This window comes from Lagenorhynchus albirostris, chromosome 12 (genome assembly GCF_949774975.1).
Source record: "Lagenorhynchus albirostris chromosome 12, mLagAlb1.1, whole genome shotgun sequence".
NCBI classification, from domain to species: Eukaryota; Metazoa; Chordata; class Mammalia; order Artiodactyla; family Delphinidae; genus Lagenorhynchus; species Lagenorhynchus albirostris.
This window is the reverse complement of record NC_083106.1, coordinates 1,528,005-1,555,601: the sequence shown is the minus strand read 5'-3', so window position 1 is coordinate 1,555,601 and position 27,597 is coordinate 1,528,005. Positions and strand designations below refer to the sequence as shown.

At 50.0% G+C, this 27,597-nt stretch overlaps 1 protein-coding gene across 1 annotated transcript; it reads right to left on the bottom strand.

Annotated features, from left to right (window-relative positions):
* Nucleotides 1–10,150, bottom strand: DACT2 (dishevelled binding antagonist of beta catenin 2). Its single transcript, XM_060168169.1, has 4 exons — nucleotides 9,914–10,150; nucleotides 4,353–4,485; nucleotides 3,178–3,441; nucleotides 1–2,107 (listed from the first exon to the last, which is right to left on the bottom strand). The coding sequence occupies exons 1-4, from the start codon at nucleotides 10,148–10,150 to the stop codon at nucleotides 513–515; spliced, it is 2,229 nt and encodes a 742-aa protein (XP_060024152.1). The 3' UTR covers nucleotides 1–512.
* Between the last annotated feature and the right edge of the window lie 17,447 nt (nucleotides 10,151–27,597).

Below are 27,597 nucleotides of genomic sequence, written 5' to 3'. Positions count from 1 at the left end.
AAGGCATAATCGGCTGTTTATTCATGTTGAGGGTTTGACCTGGATTCAGAGTCCAACCCAGTTTCCACAGCGCAGTCCTGCAACCATTTCTTAAAGGGAACGCTTTTGGGGGGAAACTGTTCAACAGGCTGGGGTACACCGAGCGCCCAGCCCAAGTGGAACAGGATGGAGGGAAGCAAGCACGGGGCTCACGGCACAGGCAGCTGGGAGGCCAGCGCCCCGACGAATCTGCAGTCCCAGAGTTCTGGGTGAAGGTCTCCACTGGGGCCAAGGTGGGGTGACGTGCGCAGAGTCACAGCCTAACCTGTGGGGCGATGCACCAGGGACGGGCCCATCATCTCCTCTGAGGGGACTCCTTTTGAAGGGCAGCTTCGGGGAGAAAGCAAAGTGTCCAGATGACACAGACCTGCACGTCTAACACCGTGCGAGGCTGGACCCGTCCTCAGCCACGAGAGGTCCCTTTGTGTCTGTGGCTCCCGGGCCCAGACAGGCCCTGCTGTCGCCCCGCGACCTCACACCATGGTCATGACCTTCAGAGCAGCCGGCTGGAACCTGCGGAGCCTCTTCTTCAGGGCCTTGGAGGCCTTGACGCGGCACAGCCTGGGCACCGGTGGCAGAGGGGGCCTGGAGCTGGCCGGGGCCCGCTGGCTGGAGCTTCCCCCGCCCTGGCCGCTGCCCTCCGAGGTGCTGCCACTGGACTCCGCGTCCCCGAAGCGGTTGGCCGTGTGGTCGCTGGCCTCGTCCCCGCTGCTCTCCGCGACGGTGGAGCGCAAGAGGGACGCGCACTCGGCCGAGCGCTCCGAGCCGTCCGACCCGCTCCGGGCTCGGGCATCCTGGCGGGGCAGCCTGGGCCTGGGTCTGGCGCACACGGGCCGCGGGCCACCCCCTCTCCGGGCCGCCGGCCTATGGGGCCCCACGCTGGGGTCCGGGCGGGCCCGGGCTGAGATCTCTACGGAGGACTGCCACCTGCGCTGCTTCCTCCGGGCCTCCCCTCCGCTTGCCACCAGCGGGGCTGCTTCCAAGGGGAACAAGGCCTGAGCTGACACCTGGTGACCCTCTGGTCGGGCCACCAGCAGGGGGACGAAGACAGACACGGGGTAGAGGCTGGACTCAGAGCAGGACCGGCCGGGCACCGCCCTGGCCAGGGGGGGCCTCCTGAGACCACCTCCCGACTCAGGGGGCGGCCGGGGGCCCCCGAGGGCGCCCCACTGAAGCTGCGGCCCCCCAAGCCTCAGCGCCTTGTCGCTGGCCCCCCTCTTGATCTTCACAGGCTTGGCCTTGGGGGGCCCCACAGGGAGAGCTCCTCTGGCAGCAAAGTGCGGGCGGACACAGTGTCCAGGGGCCCGAGGGGGGCCCTCCCCCCCCGCCCCCCCGCCCGGCGACCTGCCTCTGCCCGTCCAGCCATGGAGAGCTGGCTGCTGACCCTGCAAGCAGGGAGCAGGGGCCTGGCCACAGCCCAGCCATGGGGAGCCTGGACGGGCCTCCCGGTGCACGTAGCCGCGCGAGGGTCTGGGGCCCTCCTCTGGACGGCTGCTGGGGTGCAGGGTGCGTACAAGGGGCACAGGCCCCGGCTGCTCGAGGCTGTCCCCACGGGCGGCCCCGCTCTGGGCCTCCCCTCCCACCTCTGCTCTCCCCCGGGCGCACGCCGGCTTCTCCAGGCCACCTTCACTGTCCGCCCCCCGGACCCCGAGCCCCTGCGGGGATAGGGACGCCTCCCGTCCTGGGGGTCCACGCTCAACCACACTGCCCCTCGCAGGGGGCCCTCGGCCCTGCAGTCGCAGCAGCCTCTCTATGTAGGCGCTGGCTGGCCCAGCCTCGAGGCCCAGTCCAGTCCGAATGGGGCTCGGACCTGTGGCGCCAGGGAGGGGCTGACTGGGGGGCGAGTGGCCATCGCTCGGCGCGGTCTCCTTGGTCAGAGTAAAGAGGGGGCTCTGCAAAGCCACGGCGTGCAGGGGGCTGGGGTACGGGTACACCTCCCTGCCCCCCTTGGACACCAGGTCACACTGGTACTTGGGGTCCATGCCGCGGCAGAGGAAGGAAGTGGCCTTGGGGTGTGCCCTGGCTTTTTGGAGCCCCACTTCAGCCGGCAGGGCTCTTTCAAGGTCACCTGGGAAGGAGAAAAAGAACAAAACATAAATAAGGGAAGAAGCAAGCACAATCCTGGGGCACGAGGCCCTCCCCCCGGGCAGGACGAGGCCCCGGCCTTGCACGTTCCACGCCTGGACACGCTGGTGTCTGCTATACACGTCCCACCACCCGGCTCCCATCACGTTCCTTCCAGTCACAGCCTAGAAGGCGAGTCCTAGACCCTAACGTTCAGTTCCTGCCCTTGTTCACTGAAGGTGCGTAGGACGCCGAGGGAGATGGGGCGCCGGTGACCACACGGCCATTGGGACAAGGTCTCGGAACAGACCCTCCCTGAGGCATTCACAGATGTGCAAGAAAGAAAACCCATGGATCCTAACGGCCCAGGTCTAGCATAAGGAATAAGATGCATCTTTTCCTTTTGGGACACTCGGAAGAAAAAGAAAGGCTGTTCCCTGGCCAGTGGGGGCTGCACGGGAAGTGAGCTCTCCCAACGCCCACCCTAGCCCCCGGCAGTGGCCACGAGGGCCGTGGAAGGGTGTGAACGGATGTTCATTTTAAGTAAGACGAGAAGCCTTTTATTGCAACAGCCCTGCTACAAGGAACACAGGTGGGCGTTTGATGCCTACCTCCATCCAAAACCCAAAAAAGCCCACAGAAAATATGGGACTCGGGAACCACCCCCTTCCTTATATGGGGCTCGGGGACCGCACCCCTCCGTGTATGGGGCTCGGGGACCGCACCCCTCCGTGTATAGGGCTCGGGGACCACCCCCCTCCTTGTATGGGGCTCGGGGACCGCACCCCTCCGTGTATGGGGCTCGGGGACCGCACCCCTCCGTGTATGGGGCTCGGGGACCGCCCCCCTCCTTGTATGGGGCTCGGGGACCGCACCCCTCCGTGTATGGGGCTCGGGGACCGCCCCCCTCCTTGTATGGGGCTCGGGGACCGCCCCCCTCCTTGTATGGGGCTCGGGGACCGCACCCCTCCTTGTATGGGGCTCGGGGACCGCCCCCCTCCTTGTATGGGGCTTGGGGACCGCACCCCTCCTTGTATGGGGCTTGGCACCGCCCCTGCTTCCACCTCCCCTTACCTGTGGACACTGGGCGGGGCCGGGACTCGCCTTGCAGCAGCTGGCCGGTGCCCCCCTCACTGGCCTGGGGTTCCCACGCAGTCAGGGGGACCCCACACACCGTGGTCTCATCTGCTGACCAGGGCCGGCAGTCCCCCGCGCTGGGCCTGGCCTTCGGGGTGGCAGGCAGCACAGCGCCCAGAGAGGATGACACGCAGTCGCTGCACACAGACGTGCAGGAGGTGGACAGGGAACAGGACCCGCCGTCGCTCAGCTCGTAGAAGCCTGCACAGGGGCGCAGAGGCTGTCGGTGTGGTCTGGGGGGCCCGCGCTGAAGGGCTGGGGGTCTCAGGGAAGCGGGCCCGGGGGCGGGGAGGGGCCCGGGCCGGGGAGGTGCCCGGGGCCAGAATGCCAAGGACGCCTCCCCACCAGTGTCTCCTGTTGCCCACCACCTGCTCATCCCTCTCCCGGGTGAGTGGCTCACGTCCCCCCGTGTGACCTCCGGCTTCCAGCCCCGGAAGAGGGAGGCTGGCATCCTCCCCCGCCCCTCCTCATGCCCGCCAAGCTCATCTGAGGCAGCCACCAGAGAAGGGGCAGCGTTTGGGGAGGTCCCCCGGCCCGGCCCTGCTACATGATTGACAACCCAGAATGTGACAGGATTTTGCAAACTGAAGAAAAGAGAAAGACACGGCAGAGAACACTGTACTTGGGAAGACGCTGGTCTCCTGGGTTTGCCGTCTGAGCTGCTGTCTGAGCCTGGAATCTGGAGAGAAAGCCCATGTGCCCAGGACCATGAAGGTCAGAACGACCCTAACCATCGCTACGTGACCTTGAAAGGAGGGCGCACAGGGCCCTCCATGCTGGTTCAACATAAACAGAATCTGTCTCAGCCAGAGACAGGCGAGAAGCTCATGGGGTTTTTCCATCAAAAGCAATATTTTTCCAATTAAACAACGAGTATGTACGCACCCACTCTCTCCCTCTCTCTCCCCGTTTTCCCAAGCGCATTTAAATAAAAGCATTAAAAGTATTTCGTCTTCAGTATTCTCCAATAACATGCTCTTCCAGGCGCGCATACAGCTCCTGACCCTCCGGTGGCCTGAGCACAGAGGCGGGTTCACCATGTCAGCCCTGCCGGGCAGTGCCGCGCCCTGGGGTGAGGGACAGATGGTCCAGGGCCTGCGTGGACGCCATACCCGAGCTGGGCCTGCTGTCGCTGTCCGGGGCCTCGCTGGAGGTTCTGCGCACGTCCAGCTGCAGCTCGCTGATCTGCTGGTCCAGCTGGTCCAAGTGGGTTTTCAGGCCGACGTCCTGAAGTCTTAAACGGTTCTCAGAAGGAAAACAGGGAGACATAAAACTGCTCTGTGTACAGAGGTGGAAACTGGAGGCTCCACGTGAAGCTACAGCACACATACAACTTAACTCCGCAAACCCACAGGCCAGCTCCCACCTGACGGCTCCCCCTTCCTCAGGCCGGACACCGTCTCTAGGACCCCTCCCGCCTCCAGCATGTCTTCCCAAGTGCAGACTTTTCTTTGCCAGCAATTTTCAATCAGACATTTCTTTATAAGAATACGGAGTAATACAGCTCATGAGAGTGGAATGAGGACCGAAAGCAGCCAAGGACACGCCCTCTGGCAGGAGCCACCGATAATATTTTCAATGTCTTTTTCTACGTAAGAATCTACTTTCCCAGGCTCGCGCCTCGTGGACCTTGCGTTTGGTGCCTGTATCACCACGTTCCTTCACCGCAGCCCGTCCACGGCACCTGGGACGGCTGAGCTGTCGGCTCTTCAGGGGGACAGGAAAGTCCCCAGGAGAGAAAAAGGCCCTGCTCTGCAGCGTCTTAGCTCCCATAGCACAGGTGGCATTTTGACCGGTTACGGTTCTGTAGGGCTTTCAGGGAAGAGGGAGGGACGCTGCAGGAGGAGAGAGCCCAGCGCCTGGGATCAGCGCAGCCTGAACACCTGCCCCAGGAGGCAGGGTCTTTCTGGTCTCAGGGTCCACATCTCAACTCTGTCCTCCGAGGCTCTAGCTTCTCCAGGCCTCAGCTTCCCTGGCTGTAAAACGGGTTACTGTGAGTGTCAACCACACATATCCGTGTGTGTATATCATGTAATATACATATAGCACATGCATGTGGTTAACGCTCACAGTATACATTCACACACACACACACACACACACACACACACGTGAATCATATGTCTGTAAAACAACACTGTTTCATAAATGCTGACTTCCTGCCTTCAGTGATAAAACTTCACCTTGTTTTCAAGGTCCACTACCTAAATTTCTTGTTTTGATTAGCAATTAAGTTTAAGGCAAATAATTAATGAATGCGATTATGCCGGCCACCCTGTTTGAGAAAATGATCAATTGTGTTTCAAATTCTTATATAGGAAATGAGGAATTACTTCAGTAGCTTCAATAATCTGAGAAGTCAGTCCAAGGGGGAAGCAGGTGGCGGTAATTCGATTCTTACGGGAGAACTACGTTGGCGCAGACTGTTCCCATACCACCAGGGGAAGGGGCCGAGGGCCCAGCACCTGGTGAGTGGCAGACCACCACACCCAAATCCACTTTCCTCTGGACCCAGTGCAAGGTCTCAGAACAACCTCCAAGTCTTGTAGCAAGAGAGTCTCCCAGCCTCAGGTAATAGTATTGTAAACATAACACTGCAAAAAACCAGAATTTAATCAAACCGCACACACCCAGGACCACCCAGAGTAGCCTCAACATCCTGGCATGTTTTCACAAAGGGAAACGCTCCCCAGGTGGACGGCACTACCTGACAGCCGGAGCGGCGGGGGCAGCAAAGGTGGGCTCCCGGCCCATCACTACCCAAGTGAAAAACACTTAGACAAACGGCGGGAATTTTTACTGCAAATGACTTTTCTTCTAATGTCGTAAAATGAGACCACGGTACTGGCGGAGAGTTCAGTTCCTCTGTTTGACCACGCTTCGACGTTTATAAACATGGATTTTGACCCCTTCTCTTCCAAATCACGATGTCCTCTTTCTTCTGAAGGGGGACCTCTCTGGATTCCATAGTTGGCTTCTCTCCTCCCTCTCCAATCCCCCTCCCCCCGAAAAACTGACCTGGTGTGTTTGTGCTGGCATAATTGCTTTGTGATTAATGTTTGCCCAGCCCGGCCTGCAGCTGGTGGCTTCTGATCAGTGTTGAGGGGCACAGCCACGCAGGCCCCCGGGGGCCCTCCGATGGTTACTGCGTCCCCAGGACCCCGCTGCATGGCGACAGGGCTTTGTCACCCAGGATTGGCACTGTCCTCCGTAACCCTTCCCCCGTCCCTCGCTGGGGGTTTTTATGTCTCTGCTTTTCACTAACTCCTCGGTCTCTAACTCTGTGCTAAGTCAAAGGTTCCTCATGGCACCAGGACTGAGCATACCCCACTGCGGAGCCAGGCACACAGCATCGACTTCCATGTATTTCTACAGGGAAAATGTGTTACAGCGACGTCACACGGGTTCCCTCCAGAGCAGCGAGCCAGTCTGTGTGGCCACCAGCCCTCCCTACTCACCGCAGGCCTCCAGGCTCAGGGGCAGGGCAGCACATCCTGTCTGAATCCCCTGAACCTGGGCGAGGGGCAGGGGGTCCGGTGTAAGGGAGAGCACAGCCGGTTCCCAGGAGCTGGGAGCCCCGGGGCATCTGTGCAGACCCCAGGGCTCCCTGCCACACCCGTTAACTCAGACTCTAGGGCACTCCTGGGAATCTGCATTTTGACAAGCTTCCCTGGGACCAATTTTTTATGACCACAAAAGTTTGAGAACTTCTATCCAGGGAAGGCCATTCAAAACAAATATCTGGCTTAGCCCTTTCTTCAAGATGCGGACTTTACACGCCATAAAAGACTGATGCGATTTCCACCTGCTTTGCCCTTTTGCTCCCCATCTACAATTCGGCTTTCCAGCCTTCTCAACCTTTACGGCAGATTGAGAGGACAAAAATGAAAAACATCGCAAAGTTCAGGATACAGAGATGGCATCTAAAACACCTCTGTTCTCTCCTTGAAAGCTGAGAACACGCACAGGAAGCATTTTCCGCATGAGTTCCACGGCACTGCAAGTGCCCTGTGGGTGGGTAAATGTTACTCCCTAGCTTGAAAAGAGGTCCTTCAAAGGGCCAGGGTCACAGATTAGCCTGGGGCATAACGAGCACGAGTGCCGCAGAAGGAAGCCTTGCCCAGCCCCGTGGATGCCTCCCCCTCCTCTGTGACCCTGAGCGAGTTCGTTCCCCTGAGAGGTCACGGAGCAAGCATGGTCGGTCCAAGGAAAACACCAGACGTCGTGATTACAGCTGCAGAGTCAGACCCTCATTTCCTGCAGTGCTTAATGCCGGCACCTGCCAGGGAGGAGGAGATGCTGCCACTCAGGGTCAGGGCAAGCCGTGACCAGCAAAACAACCACCAGCAGATTCTCCAGCACCAGTTTCCCTGCAGGTCCCCAGAGCCTTTCCTCACATCCCACCTGGGGTGACCGCTGGTGCCTCCTGGTGGGAGATGGAGCTTCCAGGCTCCTCTGGGGTATCCAAATCTTTCCAAGTCAGTTTTGCTGGGAACGTAACGCTTATAAAAATGGGAATGGCAATCCCTGGAAGGCACAGACAGGTGAGCACAGGACCGGCCAAACAGTAAGGGCTGCTTTGGTCAGAGGTCATGGGGGTTACATTAGCTTAGAAATACAGAACGTGGAGATAGTAAATACTGAAATCATCTTCCGCTTTGTTACAGCAGTAAAACTTGCTCATTTATTTATTCAACAAATACTAAGTACCTACTGCGCGCTTCCTGTTTTGACTGTAGACGCAGCAATTAAAAAGGTGTAGCTCGTTCGTTCTGGTAAGTGTTAATGTGATGACTTCTCCTAATTGCAGTTTAAATCCCCCCCAAAATGCTCAAGCTCATTCTCACTTGGGAATGTCTGTGGGACAAAACTTTTATCTGGGTCAGATAAAAGTTCTTCCTGTCTCCACACCTGAATGGTGACCCATGCCCCGGTTAACCCCAGGGTGTGGGTAGGAGGGGCCCCGATTAGCCGGGAGTTACTGAAGTGTGGACCTGGGGCTGGAGATGAAGGCCTTTTGATTGTACCCTGCATCATAGAACTAGGATCACTCCTACTTTTTTCTCTGTAAGAAAAATGTGAACGTGTTAATCGCCGGGCTGGTGTCACACACATTCAATTATTCTTCTCTTTTGATCACATAATCTGTGCCAAGAACAAAGTTTCAAGACAAAGGGTGCGTGTTCCTTCTGGTCCCCACATTAAAAAATAAATAAATAAAACAAAAAATACCCTGTTTGATCTTCTCTCCCAAAAGGCTCCCCGTAATTAGAGGCTGAGGACTCACAAGTCTGGTCTGTACATTACTTAAGCCAAGTTAATCATCAACTGGGTTCTTGCTCCCCCGACAGAACAACTCACAGCAGCATCGCAAAGCTCCTTCCTGCCACACGCACGTCATGCATCTTTGCAGGCTCTGTGTGCCCCTCCGAGCTCCAGTTGAAGGTAGGACGCACGCACACACACACCCACACACACGCAGGTAAGCTAAACCTGCAGCTGTGACTGGATAAGATGGGGGGTGAGAAGCCTATGGAAGTTCCACTCGGTAACTAGCTCCCTCCTTTGCTAGCAGCCGCGGAATCACAGGAGGAGAGGCTGCGCAGTTAGGGCCCCCCCTTGCCATGTGGGAAGATCGCGGGAGTCCTGGGACACATCTTAAGACGCTGAGCTTCCTGATTCTCTAATCCAGAAGCAGCTAACGAATCATTGACACGACTGCGCTAAGCTGGTAGCAAAGCAGCAGCTTCATCCAGGCTACTTTGTAAAGACAGCAGCCTTCAAACAGGGCAGATTTAATTTCTCATTTAAAAGACATTCCCGTTGGAGTACTACAGTCAGCTCTACCAAATAGACATCTTTCTATGCAGCCTTCTAATTTTTCCTTTAGAAAATACTGCAACCCTGCAAGAACTCTTGAGTTTTTTCCAATACATGAGATGAAACCATACATTGGATAAATAACTGAGGCAATCACCTGAGGAGTGTCTTCAGTGGTACAAAAGGGACCGCGTTTGGAGGAGCCCAGGGGGGAGAAGCCCGGTGGGAAAGCAGGCCCAGGAGGCCCAGCGGGGTTCCACCGCCTCTGCGTTCAGAGGACACACCTCTTTTCATAGGTCAGGTTACATTTTAAAGTCGGAGAGGCCCTCATGGGATACACGCTCTCCCCAACATCTCATTACAGTGACACGACCCCAGAGCTCAACCTGAGCACATCACTGGGGACAATTCGGGGGACACTTGGCACCCTGGCAGTGCTGTCCCCAGACCCACGCAGCAGGGAGAGGCTGGCACCGGGCGCGGGACACCAGGGTCCCCAGTAGCCCCCAGCAGGGGAAACCGATTTAATGCGTTCTTATCAGCAAAACTCCAACCAACAGGAGTACATCCTCAAGTCGGTCTGCGCCGGGAAGTAGGTAGAGCCGGGCGCAGCCCCGATGCGCGGCTCGGCGCGGGCGGCCCGGCCGGGCTGCTTTCAGGGCCCGGATGCCTAGCCTCGCGCCTCGGGCCTCCGCGTCCCTCTCATTCGGGACCGAGCTGCGTCCTTCGAAATCGCCGAGGGTGCCCCCCGATCGGTCGGTTGGCCCGTCCGCCTGTTGCCTGCCGGGTGGACCGGGTCCCCGCGGCCCCGCGCGCCCGGAGCGGCCCCGCGACCCCCGCACGCGCTCCTTACCAGCTGCTCCTGCAGCGCCGCCAGCGCCGCCTCCAGCCGCAGCTCGTGTGCGCGGGGGCCGCGGGGGGCGGCGGGCCCGGGCGGGGGCTGCACGGCCAGGGCGCCCCACACGCGCGCTTGTTGCCTGGCGCGGAGCCCCTGCAGCTCGTGCAGCCCCGCGAGGGCCGCGCGCAGCCTGGCGCCCACCCTGCGGCGGTCCCAGCCCGCGGGCCCCGGCGGGCCGCCCGGCGCCCACATCCCGCGTTCGACCTGCGCGGCTGCCCGGAACCTCCCCGGCCTCCGAGCGGCGCCGGGCGGTGCGCGCGGCCTCCGCGCCGCCTCTCCCCGCCCCCGGCCCGCGGGTCGCCGAGGCGGGGTGGGACCTATCGGTGGCAGAGGAGGCGGTGTCTGCACACGCCCCGGGGTCACAGCGGCCGCCCCCGGGCCCGCCCCGTCGGCGGAGCCCCACGCCCTTGGGGACCCGGGCCGCGCGCTCCGGGGCGCCCGGAAGGCGCGCGGTGACCCTTGGAGGGGACCCGAAGGAAGGAGGAGCCGGGTGGGCGCGGGTGAAGGGGCGAAAGTGGACCAAACACGGAGAAAGGTCTTGTTCAGGTTAGAAGCAATGTTTTTAAGGTAAATTATTGGATAGCTCCCCATTGTAAGGACTGTGTTACCATTATGAACTCACTAGCACTTTGAAAAAACTCCACTTTTCCTGGAAACCTCAGCTTGTCTTTTTTTTTTTTAAATAATAATAGCTTTACTGAGATATAATTCACATACCATTTGCTTCCCCTATTTAACACGTACAATCCAATGGTCCCTTAGTATTGCATATTCACCAAGTTCTGCAACTATCACCAAATCCATTTTATAACATTTTTACCACCCCCCAAAGAAGCTCTGTGCCCCTTAGCGGTCACCCTCCATTTCCCCGCTGCACCCAACGCTAAGCTGCCTGTTTGGGAGGTTTTATATAAATAGAATCACACAATAGGTGGCCTTTCAGGACCGGCTTCTTTTACTGAGTGTATTTTCAAGGTTCATCCACGTTGTAGCAAGTATCAGTACTTCACTCCTTTTTATTGCTAAATAATGTTCCGTTGTATGGCAGGACCCGTTTTTATTTATCCATTTATTCCTTAACGGGTTGTTTCCACTTTCTGACCATTATGAATAGTGCTACTGCTATGGCTGTTCATGTACAAGTTTTTGGGTAGAAGTATGTTTTCATTTCTCTTGGGTGTTTACCTAAGGGTGGAATTGCTGGCTCATAGGTAACTTCTGTGTTTAATCTTTTGAGGAACAGCCAGACTGCTTCCCCAAGTGGCTGCACCATTTTACGTTCCCACCAGCACCGCATGAACCCTCCAAATGCTCCACGCCGTCACCAGCATTCGTCTTTTTGGTCTCAGCCATTCCAGTATGTGGGAAGTGGTATCCCACTGTGATTTGATTTCCGTTTCCCTGATGGCAAGTGACGCTGGTATCTTTCCGTGCACTTATTGGCTATTTGTGTGTCTTCTTTAGAGAAATGTCTGTTCAGATCGTTTGCCTATTTATTAAAACTGGGTTGTCTTTTTATGATTGAGATGTAAATATTCTTTATGTATTCTAGATACAATTCCATTATCAGGTATATGATTTGCGAATATTTTGTTCACTCTGTGGGGTATCCTTTCACTTTCTTGATAGTGTACTTTGCAGCAAAACGTTTTTAATTTTGATTAAGTCCAATTTATCTAGTTTTCTTTTGTTGCCTGTACTTTTGGTGTCATATCTAAGAAACCATTGCCTACTCCAAGGTCAAAGATTACTTCTGTGTTTTTTTCTAAGATTTTAAAAAGAGTTTTAGTGCTTACGTTTAAGTCTTTGACCTGTTTTTAGTTAATTTTTGTACATGATGTGAGGTAGGGGTCCAACTTCATTTTTAAACGTGTGGGTATTCAGTTTTCCCAGAACCACTGGTTGCAAAGACAATTCTTTCCCCATTAAATTGTCTTGGGACATTTGCTGAAAATCAGTTGATTCAGAAAAATCAATTTCTGGATTCTCAAATCTATTTCACTGGTGTATATGTCTATCCTTATGCCAATTCCATATCGTTTTGGTTACTGTAGCTTTGTGGTACGTTCTAAAGTCAGGAAATGCGAGTCATCCAACTCTGTTCTTTTTCAAGACTGTTTTGGCAGTTCAGGCTCCCTTGCATTTCCACATGAATTTTAAGATCAGCTTGTCAATTTCTGCTAAGAAGCCAGCTGGCATTTTGATGGAGATTGCAGAGGAATCTGTCAATTGATTGGAGAAGTACTGCTACCTTAAGGTTGAGATGTCTGAACTATAAACGTGGGATGTTTTCCATTTGTTTAGGCCTTCTTCAATTAACAGTGTTCTGTAGTTTTCAGCGTACAAGTCTTGCACTTCTTTTGTTAAATTTATTTCTAAACATTTTATTCTTTTTCAAATTATTGTAAATGGAAATGTTTTTCAGTTTCATTTTCAGAATGTTTATTGCTAGTGTATAGAAATAAGTAACTGATTTTTGTATATTGATCTAAGCCAACTTGTTGAATTTTTTATTAGTTCTAATGGATTTTTAGTGGATTCCTTTGCATTTTTAAAAATTTTCAAGATCACGTCATCTGGAAATAGATATTTTCACTTCTTACTTTTGTATTTGGATGCGTCTAAATTCTTTTTCTTGCCTTATTGCTCTGCCTAGAACTTCCAGTACATGTTGAATAGAAGTGGTGAGAACAGGCATCCTTGGCTTTTTCCTGTTCTTGGGGTGGAGGGAGGAGCATTCAGCCTTTAACTATTGAGTATGATGTTCGCTGCAGGTTTTTCTTTAGATGCCTTTTATCAGAATGAGGACGTTCCTTTTGATTCCTACTTTCTTGAGTGTTTGTATCATTGAGTTTTCCGGGTTATTTTATGTTTCTTTTGTGTTTTCCTTGGTTGTCTGTACTTGTCTTATCTAATATTGAGAAAAAGCATGAGACTGAGACTTAAGCGGCCTCAGTTCCAACCTCTTTTGCCTTCAGTTTTCTCAACTGTATAATGAGTGTATTGAAGATTGCTGGTGCTGCTTTTTTTAAGTAAAAAAAATTATGATTCCTCCTTACATTTTGTTCCAAAGAGAGATTTAGAGAGAGGGAGAGACTGGATATGATCCCTTTATTGGTTATCTCTCTTCCCCTCATCTATGACCCTCTTAATGGTGTCTTTTGGAGAGCAGAGGTTCTTCATTTTTATGGAGTCTTATTTATCACTGATCCTGTTTGTGCCATTTTAAAGAAATTTTTGCTTCAGGAAATTCAGGCTCTTGAAGATATTATTTAAAGCTGCTTCTAGAAACTTTATTATTTTACCTTTCTTATTTAGATCTACAATCCACGTAGAATGGCTTTTTGTTTATTGTATGAGACAGGGAGATCACAATTTACTTTTTCTCAAACACGTCCCAGTGCAATATTTATTGCCCCAAATATCTTAGTGTGTATTTCCTACACAAAGGTATTATTTTAACCAAATTCAATCATTAAATCAGGAAACTGGTTTGATTCATAATTACCACCTAATGTTCAGGTCCAGTGCAGGTTTTACCAATGATTCCATTTAACATCCTTTGGATCAGAACAACCCCCTCCAGACTTAGCTGTCCTGTCCTGCTGGTCTCTGTCAGCCTGGAGCAGGGGCCCAATCCATCCTTGGCCTATGACTCAGCACTTTTGAAGACTGCATTTTCAGGATGCTCCTTGATTTCCTCTTGCTGAAGTTTCCTCCCGGGTCAGGTTATGCTTCTGAGGCAGGAATATGAAGAGTGACACTGTACTCTTGTACATCTCACCAAGGGGCACACAGCTTCAACTTGACCATTCCTGACACTGCCCACACTGCCCACCTCATCTGTATCAATAGCTGTGTCTTTCACCTGTCCGTCCATCCAGTCATCTGTCCGTGTAAGATCTATCCAGCATCTATCTATCTTTTCTCCATTCCTTCCTTCCTTCCTTCCTTCATCCATCCGTCTATCTACCAGTCCATTTATCTATCTATCTGTAGCTGATCAATTGTTCAGGATAGGAAGGGAGGGGAAGTGGGGGAAGAAAAGAAAGAAGCAAGAGCCCAAAGAGTGCTGTTGGGTTTCATCCTCCATGTGAGGCGGCAGGAGGAGGGTTCCGGAGTCCTTGGTGCTGGCCTAGGGCAGTGGGTGGGCAGAAATGCTGGACCGCCTCTGCTGAACTGTGGGCAGTTGTGCTCCTGTCTCTGAAGGTGGGCACACCTGGGGTTGGCATGAAGGGCTCTATGTGGCCAGTTGCCCCTACACTCTGACCTCTAATGTTCTGAGATTTAGGGGTGCGTTGAGGGGGACTGAGGGCTCTCCACTCCCCAAAATGTGCTGGGAGCCTTGCTGAGGGGGAAGCTCCTGCGTCCTTAGTGCTCTTGGGAGCAGTTGCCACATTCCCGTCCCCTCCATCCCCGGGGCGGGAAGGGTGCTGGGTGTAGCCTGCAGCTCCTGCCCTGGGCTTCCGTGAGGCTCGCGTGTCAGCTGTCACCTACACTCCCTGGGGTGACAGCGTATTCAGGTCGCAGGGGCAGGCCTTTCCTTTGTGAGTATTGGAGGGTCTGAAAGTATGTGACTTATTCAATGATTATACATCCACGTAGCTGAAAAGGTTATTATTTAACTATAACTAAATAGCAATGAAAGAAATGTTTCTAAGATGCCAAGAAAAAACAAACTGAATTAAATGTTGTAACTGTAAGTGTATGAAAAGTGCACCTGCATACCAGCAGGGCTGATGGAGCATAAGACAATTAAGACAGTCATTGGCAAAGATGGCAGTGTGGGAAGACGCTGAGTTAGTGTTTTCCCACAACTAGGGCACCTGCCAGCCGCTGGTGGGGGAGCCTGATGCCCAAGGAGACGGGAGGAACCCCCAAGTGAACTGGTAGGACATGGGGGGATTGAGGGGGAGGAGAAGTGGAGGCCAGACAGGATTGGAGCCCCTGAGGCCAGGGAGGTCAGAGAAGCAGGCGGGAGGGACCCTCCGGGAGGAGTGGAGGGTGATCGCCTGGCCCACTTGGGCACGGGGAGCCTACTGAGCTCCCAGGCTGATAGGCTGCCCTGCAAAGCCCCCTCCAGGCTGTGTGGGTCCTTGGGGGCATAGGAGGGAGGCTGGGGAGATCAGGAGAGGCGGGCGGGAAGGGCCCTCCGGACCAGAGCAGCAGGAGAGGAGAGGAGGGCGTTTGCCCCGCCCACTCGAGCCCGGGAAGCCTGCTGGGCTCCCAGGTGAGGTCTCTGCCCTCTAAGAAGAGGGGTGGGGGCCACGCCTGGGCCCCTTCTGCTCCTTGAGCCTAAGCCCCACCCCCCACAGCCCCCAGGGCCTTTTCCAGCCCTGTGGGTCCTGAGCATAGGCCCCACCCATCCCCCAAACCTCGCCCTTGCTTAGACCCCGTCCTCCACAGCCAAGGCCTTTACTCTCCACCTTTTTCTTTTCTTTCTTCTTCTTCTTTTTTTTTTTTCTTTTCCCTCCTCCTCTTTTTTATTCTTGTGGTACTGATGTACCTTCTGGTTGTTGACTCATCTATATTTTTATATTCCTTCTGACATATCTGTTAGTTTCCTAGTCTAATTTTATTTTTTACTTTGTTATTGTTCTATTTTTTCTTTTCTTTTTTTTGGCCACCGCATGTGGCTTGCGGGATCTTGGTTCGCAAGCTGAAGGTCAGGTGAAGCTTCTGCGGTGGGAGCTCTGAGTCCAAACCCCTGGACTAACAGAGAACCTCAGACCCCAGGGAATATTCATCAGAGTGAGGTCTCACCGAGCTCCTCATCTCAGCACCAAGACCCAGCTCTACCCAACAGCCTACTAACTCCAGTGTTGGAAGCCTCAGGCCCAAAAACCAGTAAGACAAGAACACAATCCCACTCATAAAAAAAATTTTAAAAGTGAGACAGCAAAAATATATGTCACAGAGGAAGGGGCAAGGTAAAAACCTACAAGACCAAATAAATGAAGAGGAAATAGGCAATCTACCTGAAAAAGAATTCAGAGTAATGATAGTAAAGATGATCCAGAATCCCGGAGATAGAATGGAAGCACGGATTGAGAAAATACAAGAGATGCTTAACAAAGATCTAGAAGAACTAAAGAACAAACAAACGGAGATGAACAACAAAATAACTGAAAGGAAAAATACACTAGAAGGAATCAGTAACAGAATAACTGAGGCAGAAGAACGAATAAGTGAGCTGGAAGCCAAAATAGTGGAAAGAAATGCCAAGGAGCAGAATAAAGAGAAAAGAATGAAAAGAATTGAGGACAGTCTCAGAGACCTCTGGGACGACACTAAACGCACCAGCATTCGAATTATAGGGGTCCCAGGAGAAGAAGAGAAAAAGAAGGGTCTGAGAAAATATTTGAAGAGATTATAGTCGAAAAGTTCCCTAACATGGGAAAGGAAATAGTCACACAAGTCCAGGAAGCACAGAGAGTCCCATACAGGATAAACCCTAGGAAAAACACACCAAGACACATATTAATCAAACTAACAAAAATTAAATTCAAAGAAAAAATATTAAAAGCAGCGAGGGAAAAACAAAAAATAACATACAAAGGAATCCCCATAAGGTTATCAGCTGACTTTTCAGCAGAAACTCTGCAGGCCAGAAGGGAGTGGCAGGGTATACTTAAAGTTATGAAAGAGAAAGACCTACGACCAAGATTACTCTACCTGGCAGGGATCTCATTCAGATTCGATGGAGAAATCAAAAGCTTTTCAAACAAGCAAAATCTAAGAGAATTCAGCACCACCAAACCAGCTTTACAACAAATGCTAAAGGAACTTCTCTAAGTGGGAAACACAAGAGAAGAAAAAGACCCATAAAAGCAAACCCAAAACAATTAAGAAAATGGTAATAGGAACATACATATCAATAATAACCTTGCATGTAAATGGATTAAATGCCCCAACCAAAAGATACAGACTGGCTGAATGGATGCAGGTCATGGAAGCAACCTAAGTGTCCATTGACAGATGAATGGATAAAGAAGATATGGCACATATATACTATGGAATATTACTCACCATAAAAGGAAATGAAATTGAGTTGTTTGTAGTGAGGTGGATGGACCTATAGTCTGTCATACAGAGTGAAGTAAGTCAGAAAGAGAAAAACAAATACCGTATGCTAACGCATATATATGGAATCTAAAAAAAAAGGGTTCTGATGAACCTAGTGACAGGGCAGGAATAAAGATGTAGATGTAGAGAATGGACTTGAGGACACGGGGTGGGAGGGGGAAGCTGGGGCGAAGTGAGAGGGGCATGGACATATATACACTACCAAATGTAAAATAGATAGCTTGTGGGAAGCAGCTGCATAGCACAGGGAGATCAGCTCAGTGCTTTGTGACCACCTAGAGGGGTGGGATAGGGAGGGTGGGAGGGAGACGCAAGAGGGAAGAGATATGGGAACATATGTATATGTATAACTGATTCACTTTGTTGTACAACAGAAGCTAACACAGTATGGTGAAGCAGTTATACTCCAATAAAGATCTATTAAAAAAAAAAAAGACGGCCATTGGCAAGTTTGCTGCAGTGGTGGGTGGCTTTCTCCACTGTGCTAATTTACTCTCTTGATCAGTTTATTTGTGCAATAGCCAATATTCACATACACATGCACACAGCACATACTCATGCACACAGCCCTACATACTATTAGAAAACTTTTTTTCCCAATCAGATTGGTAGAGATCAAAAAGAATGGTGATCCACTGTAGCAGGAGATGGTGGGACAACGGGCCCTCACAAGCCCTCCTCCCTCTGACCCCTGCTGGGCACCCCCTTCCTCGCCAACACCCCCGTCCACTCCACCTCAGTCTCCTGTGGCCTCTCAGCTCCCCAGGGCCTTTGCATGTTCTGTGCCCGCTACCCGGAAGGCTCAGCCTCGGTGTCTGCATGGCCTCCCCTCCCCTCCTCTCCTCTTTTTTCAGATCAGTTTCCAGTCAGGCCGGCCCTGACCTTGCTGCACCCCTGGGGCCCTCTGTCCACTTTTAGTTTTCTCAGCACATCATCCTCTCACATTCTTTATAGTTTGCTTGTCTCTTATGATCATTGTTCTTTGTTTGTTTCCCCCACTAGATTGTAAGCCCGGTGAGAATAGAGATCTTTGCTTTTAAACCGGTGTATTTGATTTTATTTTACTATTTTTATTTTTTTTTACATCTTTATTGGAGTATAATTGCTTTACAATGGTGTGTTAGTTTCTTCTTTATAACAAAGTGAATCAGTTATACATATACATATGTTCCCATATCTCTTCCCTCTTGCGTCTCCCTCCCTCCCACCCTCCCTACCCCACCCCTCCAGGCGGTCACAAAGCACCGAGCTGATCTCCCTGTGCTATGCGGCTGCTTCCCACTAGCTATCTACCTTACGTTTGGTAGTGTATATATGTCCATGCCTCTCTCGCGCTTTGTCCCAGCTTACCCTTCCCCCTCCCCATATCCTCAAGTCCGTTCTCTAGTAGGTCTGTGTCTTTATTCCTGTCTTACCCCTAGGTTCTTCGTGACATTTTTTTTTCTTAAATTCCATATATATGTGTTAGCATATGGTATTTGCCTTTCTCTTTCTGACCTACTTCACTCTGTATGACAGACTCTATAGAGGTCCATCCACCTCATTACAAATGGCTCAATTTCGCTTCTTTTTATGGCTGAGTAAACTGGTGTATTTTAGATGCCAGCCTGGCTCCAAGTAGCTGCCTAATAACATTTGCTGGATAAACACTTGGTAACTTGTTCATCATTGAGCTGAAAGAAAACTTTAAAAATGATGTCTGGGACTTCCCTGGTGGTCCAGTGATTAGAACTCAGTGCTTTCACTACAGGAACCCGGGTTTGATCCCTGGTCAGGGAACTAGGATCCTGCAAGCCTTGCGGCATGGCCAGAAAAAAATAAAGAAGAAAAAAAAATTATATCATGTTTTTCTTAGATCATCCCCCATATGGTATAACATTTTTTTACATTATTGAGTTTTGTTACAAAAGTAATATACAAGGTTCAAGAGATATGTAAAGAAAATTTAATATCATCTCTCCATCCCCCTTGGATTAAACCTTCTTTATGTATTCTAAGGTACAGCCTTTCACAACCCTATCATCTATCTATCCATCTACGTATGTATGTATGTGTCTATCTATCATCTATGTATGTATGTATGATGTATGTATCTATCCATGCATATATGTGTGTATGTGTCTATCTATCTATCCATCTATCTATCATTATCTATTTACCCAACTATCTATCATTCTATCTATCCATCTATGTATGTATGTATGTATCTATCCATCTATGTATGTATGTATGTGTATCTATCATCCATGTATGATGTATGATGTATGTATCTATCCATGTATGTACGTGCCTGTCTATCTATCTACCTATCATCTATATCTATCTATCCATCTATTTATCATTATCTATTTATCCAACTATCTATCATTCTATCTATCCATCTATGTATGTATGTATGTATGTATCTATCCATCTATGTATGTATGTATGTGGAACTATCGTCCATGTATGCATGTATGATGTATGTATCTATCCATGCATGTATGTGCCTGTCTATCTATCTACCTATCATCTATATCTATCTATCTATCCATCTATTTATCATTATCTATTTATCCAACTATCTATCATTCTATCTATCCATCTATGTATGTATGTATGTATGTATCATCTATGTATGTATCTATCCATCTATGTATGTATGTGTGTGTATCTATCGTCCATGTATGATGTATGTATCTATCCATGCATGTATGTGCCTGTCTATCTATCCATCTACGTATCATTCATAACGTCCCTCTTTTCTCTTACCCCACACATCACCCTACAGTGTCACCATCTCATAACTCTTTGAATCGACAGCTAACGTTCCATTCTATGGATCTACTTTAATCGTTCTTCTGTTGATGAGCGTGATGCTGTTTCCTTAATTTTTTCCTACAACAGCAGTGCTACAAAAAGCACCCTTCTGCATATGGCCTCAGTATTGTTGTTTGTTTCTGAGGCCATCTTCTCAAAAGCAGGACTTCTGATGTCAGAGAGGGTCTGTGTTTTTATCTTAATGTCACGAGGTTGTCTCTCACAAAGGTTGTAACAAACTCCCCAGATCATGGCTGACGCCAAACATCATCATTTAAAAATATTTTTTCTTGTTTAAGTGGTAAAAAATGGGATTTCAGTATTTATTCAACGTCCAACGCTGTGGATCTCGTGAGTGAGAGCATCTTCTCACGTGTCCATCCGCAGAGTCTCATTTCTCCTGGGAGCTACTCCCTCGTTTCCCTGCTGCTGGTCTTCATCTCATCATAGGCAGGAGTTTTCCCCGTGTTCTGGGAATTGCCCCCCTCAGGGTCAGGAGAAGATGCCAGCAGTGTTGTGTAACTGACGCTGGACTCCAGCAATTCCAAACACCTGCTCAGAAAAGGGAACGCCTTCCATCTTGGAGGCGATGACGGATCATCAGGGGAAACTGGTAGAACATATTCAGGATGGAGCCGGCATGTGGTCCTGGGAAGAGTGGGGACCAGTGAGCTCTGCTGGTCACACAGACTTGCAGCTGGTGATGTAGGTGGTCTGATGAGACCCACGTTTGTCCTGATGGAATTTTGTCACATAATCATGCTTCATTTGGTTTTGAAAAACTAAAAGGATTATTGACGAAGTCTGAATCCACATCTGTACAAGTTTTCAGTGTTTTTGGATGTTCATGATGTACCTTGAGAATTGTCTCTATTTTGACTTTTCTTTCTAAAATGTGGATTTAATATTTCGCAGTAGTACTTGCCATTCTCGTGTCTGGATGGAGTGGCAAGAAAGTAGCCCGTGCACGTGAAGCTCCCCTGAGCTTCCCTGAGAAGGGCCTCCCCGGGGTGTGGATGTGGAGAGGGTGCCTCTGTGCAGACACGCATGGCTTGAGAACCCTCGGAGTCAGCACCCAACAGGCAGTGGGGCTGAAATTCCATGTAGCTTTTGTCCGAAGCCACCGTAAACCTCATACGATGGTATCACTCCTTCAGACTTGGGCGTTTTGAGTTGATGTGGCGTGACTCGATCTGCACAGTCATGATGAATTTCTAAGCATGAAAGCCACATGCCTAGGAGCCAAATAAATGCACTCTGTCTGTCACTGGTCCGGCCTTATTTACTTCAAAAGCGAAGTCACGTCTTAATTACCCCTCTTTCCCTTTTCTTTAAATTCATAATTTAAGAGTATTATCTCGGGGCTTCCCTGGTGGCGCAGTGGTTGAGAGTCCGCCTGCCGATGCAGGGGACACGGGTTCGTGCCCCGGTTTGGGAAGATCCCACATGCCGTGGAGCAGCTGGGCCCGTGAGCCATGGCCGCTGAGCCTGTGCGTCCGGAGCCTGTGCTCCGCAACGGGAGAGGCCACAGCAGTGAGAGGCCCGCGTACCGCAAAAAAAAAAAATAAAAAAAAGAGTATTATCTCAGCAACTTTTCAATCTTCACTCCTTCCCTGATGACCGCCTGGGTGGGTGGGTTACTTGTTTTCTCAGAACCGTGAGATGACAGATAATTGGTGAAAAGGGCTCGACGTGCCTTTGATCTTGTGTTTGCACAGAGTGATGGGGGCATGGGGGGCAAAATAGGATGTATTTGTGTGTGTCTGTGCGTGTATTGCTCTGTTAAAAACACAGAAGGACGCTGTGTCCTATGGTCAATTAGTAATGCATGGTCATTTTTGTTCCAAGATTAAAATTGGAAATCCGTAGCCTTTTTAAGGACGAAATTGAATTGGAGACGATGAAGCTACTTGTAGCTTCACTTCTCTTGTGTTTTATTATTCCACCATAAAGGAAGCTCTAATGTCGCATTGCTACATATAAATGGTAACTCAGAAGGGGACTTTATTTTCTAGGGCCATCCATCGTTTGGACAATGGTGGTTAGTGTCACCTTTTATGTACTTCTAATTGCGTTTCATGGTGCAGACAGATGTTGGTTGTCCAAAGTGTCTACGTCCAGTCCTCTAAGTCTTACATGTAATTTTCCTATGGCTCCTACAAAGGGGGCACTAACGCATTATGCCACTTTTCAGACTCGGTGTGTCCATCCGTCCGAGGTGGGTCTTGAAAGGTCAACAGTATGTTTAATTATGCAGTGATCTGGGGCTAATGCCATGAGGCACCTACCCTATTCTCCCTACTTTTGGGTACTCACTATCAGAGATATTTTCTCTTCACATGTGGAAATAACTTTATTGTTTATGCTAATTATTAAAGACATATGTGATGATGGTTAAATCATTAGCAGGAGAAAACTGGTCATAAACCCATCCCATTGTGCACAGTTTTGAATATGTTATGTCTTTCCAGAGATTTCTGTGTAAATATAATTTTAATGCAAATCTAATCTCTTTCTTACTTAATACTTTTTTGGCCATTTTCAATATTAATACCTAATATCCTATTTTGTGACTATAAAATAGCATATTTTACTAACCCCCCTATTGATGGACATTACATAAGCAACTATTTTCCCCTATTCTAAATCATCCTGAATAAAAGGGTTTATTTCCTCCCCACCCTCTGAGAAAAAGTCTAGTCAGTACGAGGTATTATTAAAACTTTTCCCCCATTTTATATGATTCTTGGATTAATATTGAGAGTGAATATTTTTGGGGTATATGTTAGGTATGTACGGGCCTTGTTTGGAACTTTCCTGTTCAAATCTTTTGTCAAAACTTTAATCAGGGTATTTATTATGGGTATGTAAGAACTCTACATTAAAGCTGTGGGGAGAAGGTGTCAAACGTAACATAAAACAGAAGGAACCTGGGACCCCTTAATGTGAGGGTCGGAGTCATAACGTTTGAGGTTGTCGGCAATAAAAGATGGTTCAGAGTGAAAGCCCTAGTGATAGAGAGGTGATTCACTATAGTAGGTGTATCTTCTTTAGGTGGGAATTTCCATATGTGGGAAAGAGGCTCATTGAAACTAATGAAGGTAACGTTGGGCTGAGGCCGGCGTGGTGTCTTCTGTGGACCGTCCACTCCCGAGCACGAATCAGACACTCCCTTCCACTCACACCCACAGAGTCCTGAAATGTTTCTGCAACTTTTATTTTACAGAAACCACAATATCACTCACAACCAGACTCTCCGTTACGACCGGAAATTAAGGGAACACTTTAATCTTTGAGAAATAGGAAACTTTGGGGCATGTTTATATAATTGTACACGTATAATTGTTAAACAGTTTTCTATTGGATTAAATGAAATGAATGTATCATTGTTGGATATACACAGTTTGCTGATTATTCTCATGTGTTTTAGATCATGTCATTACAGGCGGCAGAGCCCACCCTCTACCCGAGGGCAAAGTGAGTTGGGGCTGGTTATGATTTATATAAGTCACTCGCATCTCAATTCTAACCACCACCATCTCCAGGGCATCCGGTGGCCACCTGTGGTTCCCACTTGAAGGGAGGGAGCCGCCCAGGGCTGCTCACCTTCTGTACCTGCCCTGAGGAGAAATAGGGCTCGAGGAAAACGCTGCTGATTGAGGAAATCAGACCATGAGGGTTTAGAGGGCTGTCTGCAGTTACGCAACAAAATGAACGCTAATTGCTGTGGAACCACTCAGACAGCCTTATCGCTCGGGGCCAAGCTGAGCACAAAACAGACTACCTTCTCTTGGGACGTAAAACCGAGTGCATTGCACACCTGTCTGTGGGTTCCCGGAAACAGCCTCGGTATCAGAAAGCACCCGACTGCTTTGGAAAGGTGAGACTGCTCTGTAGTTACCCGGGAGAAAATCTGAATAGATTGAAAAGGGAGGCTTCTGGGGGTACCTGTGGGTCTTCTATTTGGAAATGCAGGTTTTTTTTAAGAAGAAGTTTTATTGGAAATCTTAGTTATTGTTGGAGAAATAGAAATCTTTTCCTTCCTTATTATATTGTGTACTTATAAGGTGATATTTTTATAATAAATATTTAAAATTTAAAAAATTGATATATTTTGTAATAACTCCATGATAATTTCAGAGTATAAATAGAGTATAAATAAATAGGCAGGTATAACATGTTTTCAGATGAGAAGAAAGCATGTCAGAATCACCGACAGTGTTTTTTCTTGGGGTAGGGGGGAGAAGAAAAGCAAAAATTTAGAAGAAGGGTGTGGCTTTGGCAGGCAGCAGTGACCTAAAAGCTTTCCATGTAAAACGTTAATCAGTCCCAGTGTTAGATTACACCAGAATCTGCCCCATATACAATAGAATTCCACCTAGGAAAAAGTTGAATGGGAATAAAATCCACACACATTTCCAGATCCCGTTACAGCGTCTAACAGGAGTTTTCTGTTGGGTTGAACCATGGGAAGTTGCTGGGTTTTTCAGATTTTTCTCTTTAGCAGTTGACTGAACTGACTACCATCACTTCATTTACCAAAAAATAACAGAAGTAGCTTTCTTGTTCTCTCTCTCTGTTTCCAGCATACACATAATTACGTAATTATATATATATATTGGTGGTGGTGGTGAAACATACCCAATATAAAACTTGCCGTCTTAGCCATTGTTAAGTGCACAGCCCCCGGCATCGTGTGTGTCCACGCCATGCTACCACATGTCCAGCACTTTTCCATCTTCCCAAACGGAAGCTCTGTCCCCACGAAGCGCTCACTCCCCCGACCCCAGCCCCATGCAGCCACTATTCTACTGTAATATTTTGACTCCAGAGTCTTGGGCTGCTCTTGCTGTCTTTGTTGCCGTTTCCAGTCCTGAAAGAATAGCAGGGCTGAGGGGAGAGGTGTAGGTACAGGAGGTGGGCATTTGCTGGGCTGAGGGGAGAGGTGTAGGTGCAGGAGGTGGACATTTGCTAGAAGGCAGCGATGGAGGGGCTCTAGCAGCTATTGTATATGCACGTCTCACACGCCGTGTCCCACACGCCGTGTCCGTGGCCTGGTTGGACGGGGCACCCTGGAAGGCCGCCGACCCACCCACCTGCCGTGCATGCCTGGGGCTGAGTTGCCTGTCAGGCCCAAGGCCCGCGGCTCCCGCGGCCGCACAGCAGAGCCCATGGCGGCTGGACAGCCTTGTGATCCCTCAGGAAGGTTTCTGGGGTCACTCTCCTCTCTTGATGCGGTGACTAAAGTCTGGTTTGGCTCTTGGTGGAACGTTCTCTGCATGTGTGGGTTTGTCATTTTCCCGTCACATATTAATGAGACCCATTTGGGTGGTGACTCCCTGATGCCCAGGCCCGACGAGTTGGCACTCGTGTCTGTTCAGCTCAGCCCCTCACATTCCGCTCCAGAAGCGGGTCCTCTCTGTCGGGAGGTCTGAGGTCCTCAAAGATGAATCCCCCACTGGCACCAGGCCAGCAGGGTGGCGAAGGGCCACCATGACCACTGCCTCACTATATGGGCTGGTTTTGCTTCTCTGTGGGCTGTTCTCGCTTCTCTTATTTTATTTCAAGTGGGGGAAACACGACCACTTTTTAAGGGGACGGTGAGCTTGAGTCACCTTGTTGCTGATGTCTTAAGAACTGAGCTCATGAAACCTGGCCTTTCTGACAGAAGAAATATGTCCTTTAGGTGACATTGGCTTGAATTAGACTCTCAGGTGCTAAGCAACTGAGCAGAATTTCCAGGAGAGATTTCCACCCTCCTGTGAGTGGCGGGTCAGCGAGGAGAGCACAGTATATAAAAGTGCCTGACTTGTTGCTGATACAGGTGAGAAAACTCCGGGTGGCTGTCTGATGGCAGGTACCTCACATGCAGGTGAATCTGGCCCTCTGTGCTTGGGAGGGGGCCCCGAAGCCCAGGTGCCCCTCAGTGCTATAGCTGTAGACTTCTCACTCCAGCAAAGGGCAGAGAAATGATCGCCACCACGGACTCAGATGAAACAGCAAACAGGGTCAGACTCAAGCTGGATCATACAGTGCGGTTGACTTCTATTTCTCGCCACTCTCCAGCATTTTAGTTAAAAATAGCCTTCAGGGGCAAGCATCGTGGAGAGAACAGGACCATGAATGGAGAACAAGGAAGGTGCTGCCCCTGGAGATGGGAGAGCAGTTATAGGATAACACAACACAAGTACAATTGGCAACACACGTGGCCGCCTTTGTCCACGGTCAGAAGAGCATCACTGCTCCCCCCACCCCTCCAGGGCTTTTCTGCCCTGACTGTGTGTCAGAGAATTACCTGGGAAACCTCCAGAAATTACAATCCTATGCTGGCCAGCCCCCTTCCTCAAGCAGTTTAATCAGACTGCTGACCCAGGAAGAGCCTAGGAATTGGCCTTGTTTGAGACCGTCCTGGTGATGCCGGAGGGGTGCAGGGGTGGGAGAGCCCCTGTTAGAGCCTCAGCAGTGGGGGTCACGGTCACTGCCCTGGGTTATACGCTGGCTCGTGTGTCCCACCCCTGCCCCTCAGCTCCAACCTGCCCACTGACTGCCGTGGACCTTGGCCCCCGGAAGGGATCTGTGTCTACCCTCAGAAGGTGCTCACGTGACCTTTCTGTGCTTGTGGTGGTGCTGGAGGTCACTGATGGGATTCTGAGAATGCCATGCTGGGGTATGCGATTTAGTTCCTAGGCTGGCTTACTTAGTGGGTAATTAAACTGCCAACGTATTTATTAGTTTTGGTCCTAAAATGTAGCGCAAGTACTCAGAGGCTTTCTAGCAAAGGATGTGTTATTTTATTCATCAAATAAAATATGAAAATCTGGGCAGGTCCCCTTCAGAGAGCGTTTCCCATCATCATGGCTTACAGCTCTGCTTCATGATGAAGTTGTTGATGAGTGTCAGTCTTCCTTTTGAGTAACAGGACAGAGCTGAGGCTGGTGCACTGTGGCTTGTGACACTTCTGCTTCCTACCACCTCAACACCACACCTGCCAGGTATGGGGACGTTTAAATCCCTAGGCAACTATATAAAACTGCATGAAGGGATAGTCCTTCAGGATGGTACTCTGCTTTCTCCATCACCAAGAATATGAGGAAATTGCTTTAAGGTCCAAAAAGCATCGAGTCAGCAGTATTTGTCCTGAAGCAGCCAGAGACACTAGCTGGGTTAAGCCACATATACTGGCTTTAAATTTAACCTCTGCACTTGTGGGATGTTGGGTCCTCAGTGCCTCGTGAAGTGGTTGTAAATGACTTAATAGACGTGGAGTCCTTAAAACTAGGACTTTGCAAGCACTCAATAAATATTAGCAATATTAGAGCTGGGTCAAAATAGGAGAGGGTGGTCTTACTGTCCTTGAGAGGTTTAAAAGCTAGATGGTAAGAGAAATAACACCAGCCAACTGTCATTGGGGTGTTTCCTCTTTGCCAGTCACCAGACCAGCACTTTTATTGTTATCTCACAAATACAGATAAAAACACAGAAGAAAACATAAGAGAGATTGTGTAGTCAGGTGGAGGATACGAGATCTACACGTTCTGAACACAAGGTTATTAGGTTTGCAGAAGCCAAACAGGATTTGTCAGGCGGGATTGATTTGAGCTGAAGAACGTTCGCAAGAGGAAGCTTTGGGTGACTGTGAGCCCGCCTTGGAAAGACATGAGATGAGAAAGTGGCCGGTCTGGGAAGGAGCCCGAGAAGTGCTGGGTGTGACGAAGGAAGGTCATGAGACTAGCACCCGACGGGCTTCCTCAGTA

Bases quoted from the DNA above. Each gene is read 5' to 3' on its own strand.
- DACT2 (XM_060168169.1), bottom strand. From the start codon at position 10,150: ATGTGGGCGCCGGGCGGCCCGCCGGGGCCCGCGGGCTGGGACCGCCGC. The intron at 3,442-4,352 runs GTATGGCGTCCA...GCCCCTGTGCAG, and splicing joins CGACAGCAGGCCCAGCTCGG to GCTTCTACGAGCTGAGCGAC. The intron at 2,108-3,177 runs GTAAGGGGAGGT...TCTCCTTCCCAG, and splicing joins GCCCCGCCCAGTGTCCACAG to GTGACCTTGAAAGAGCCCTG.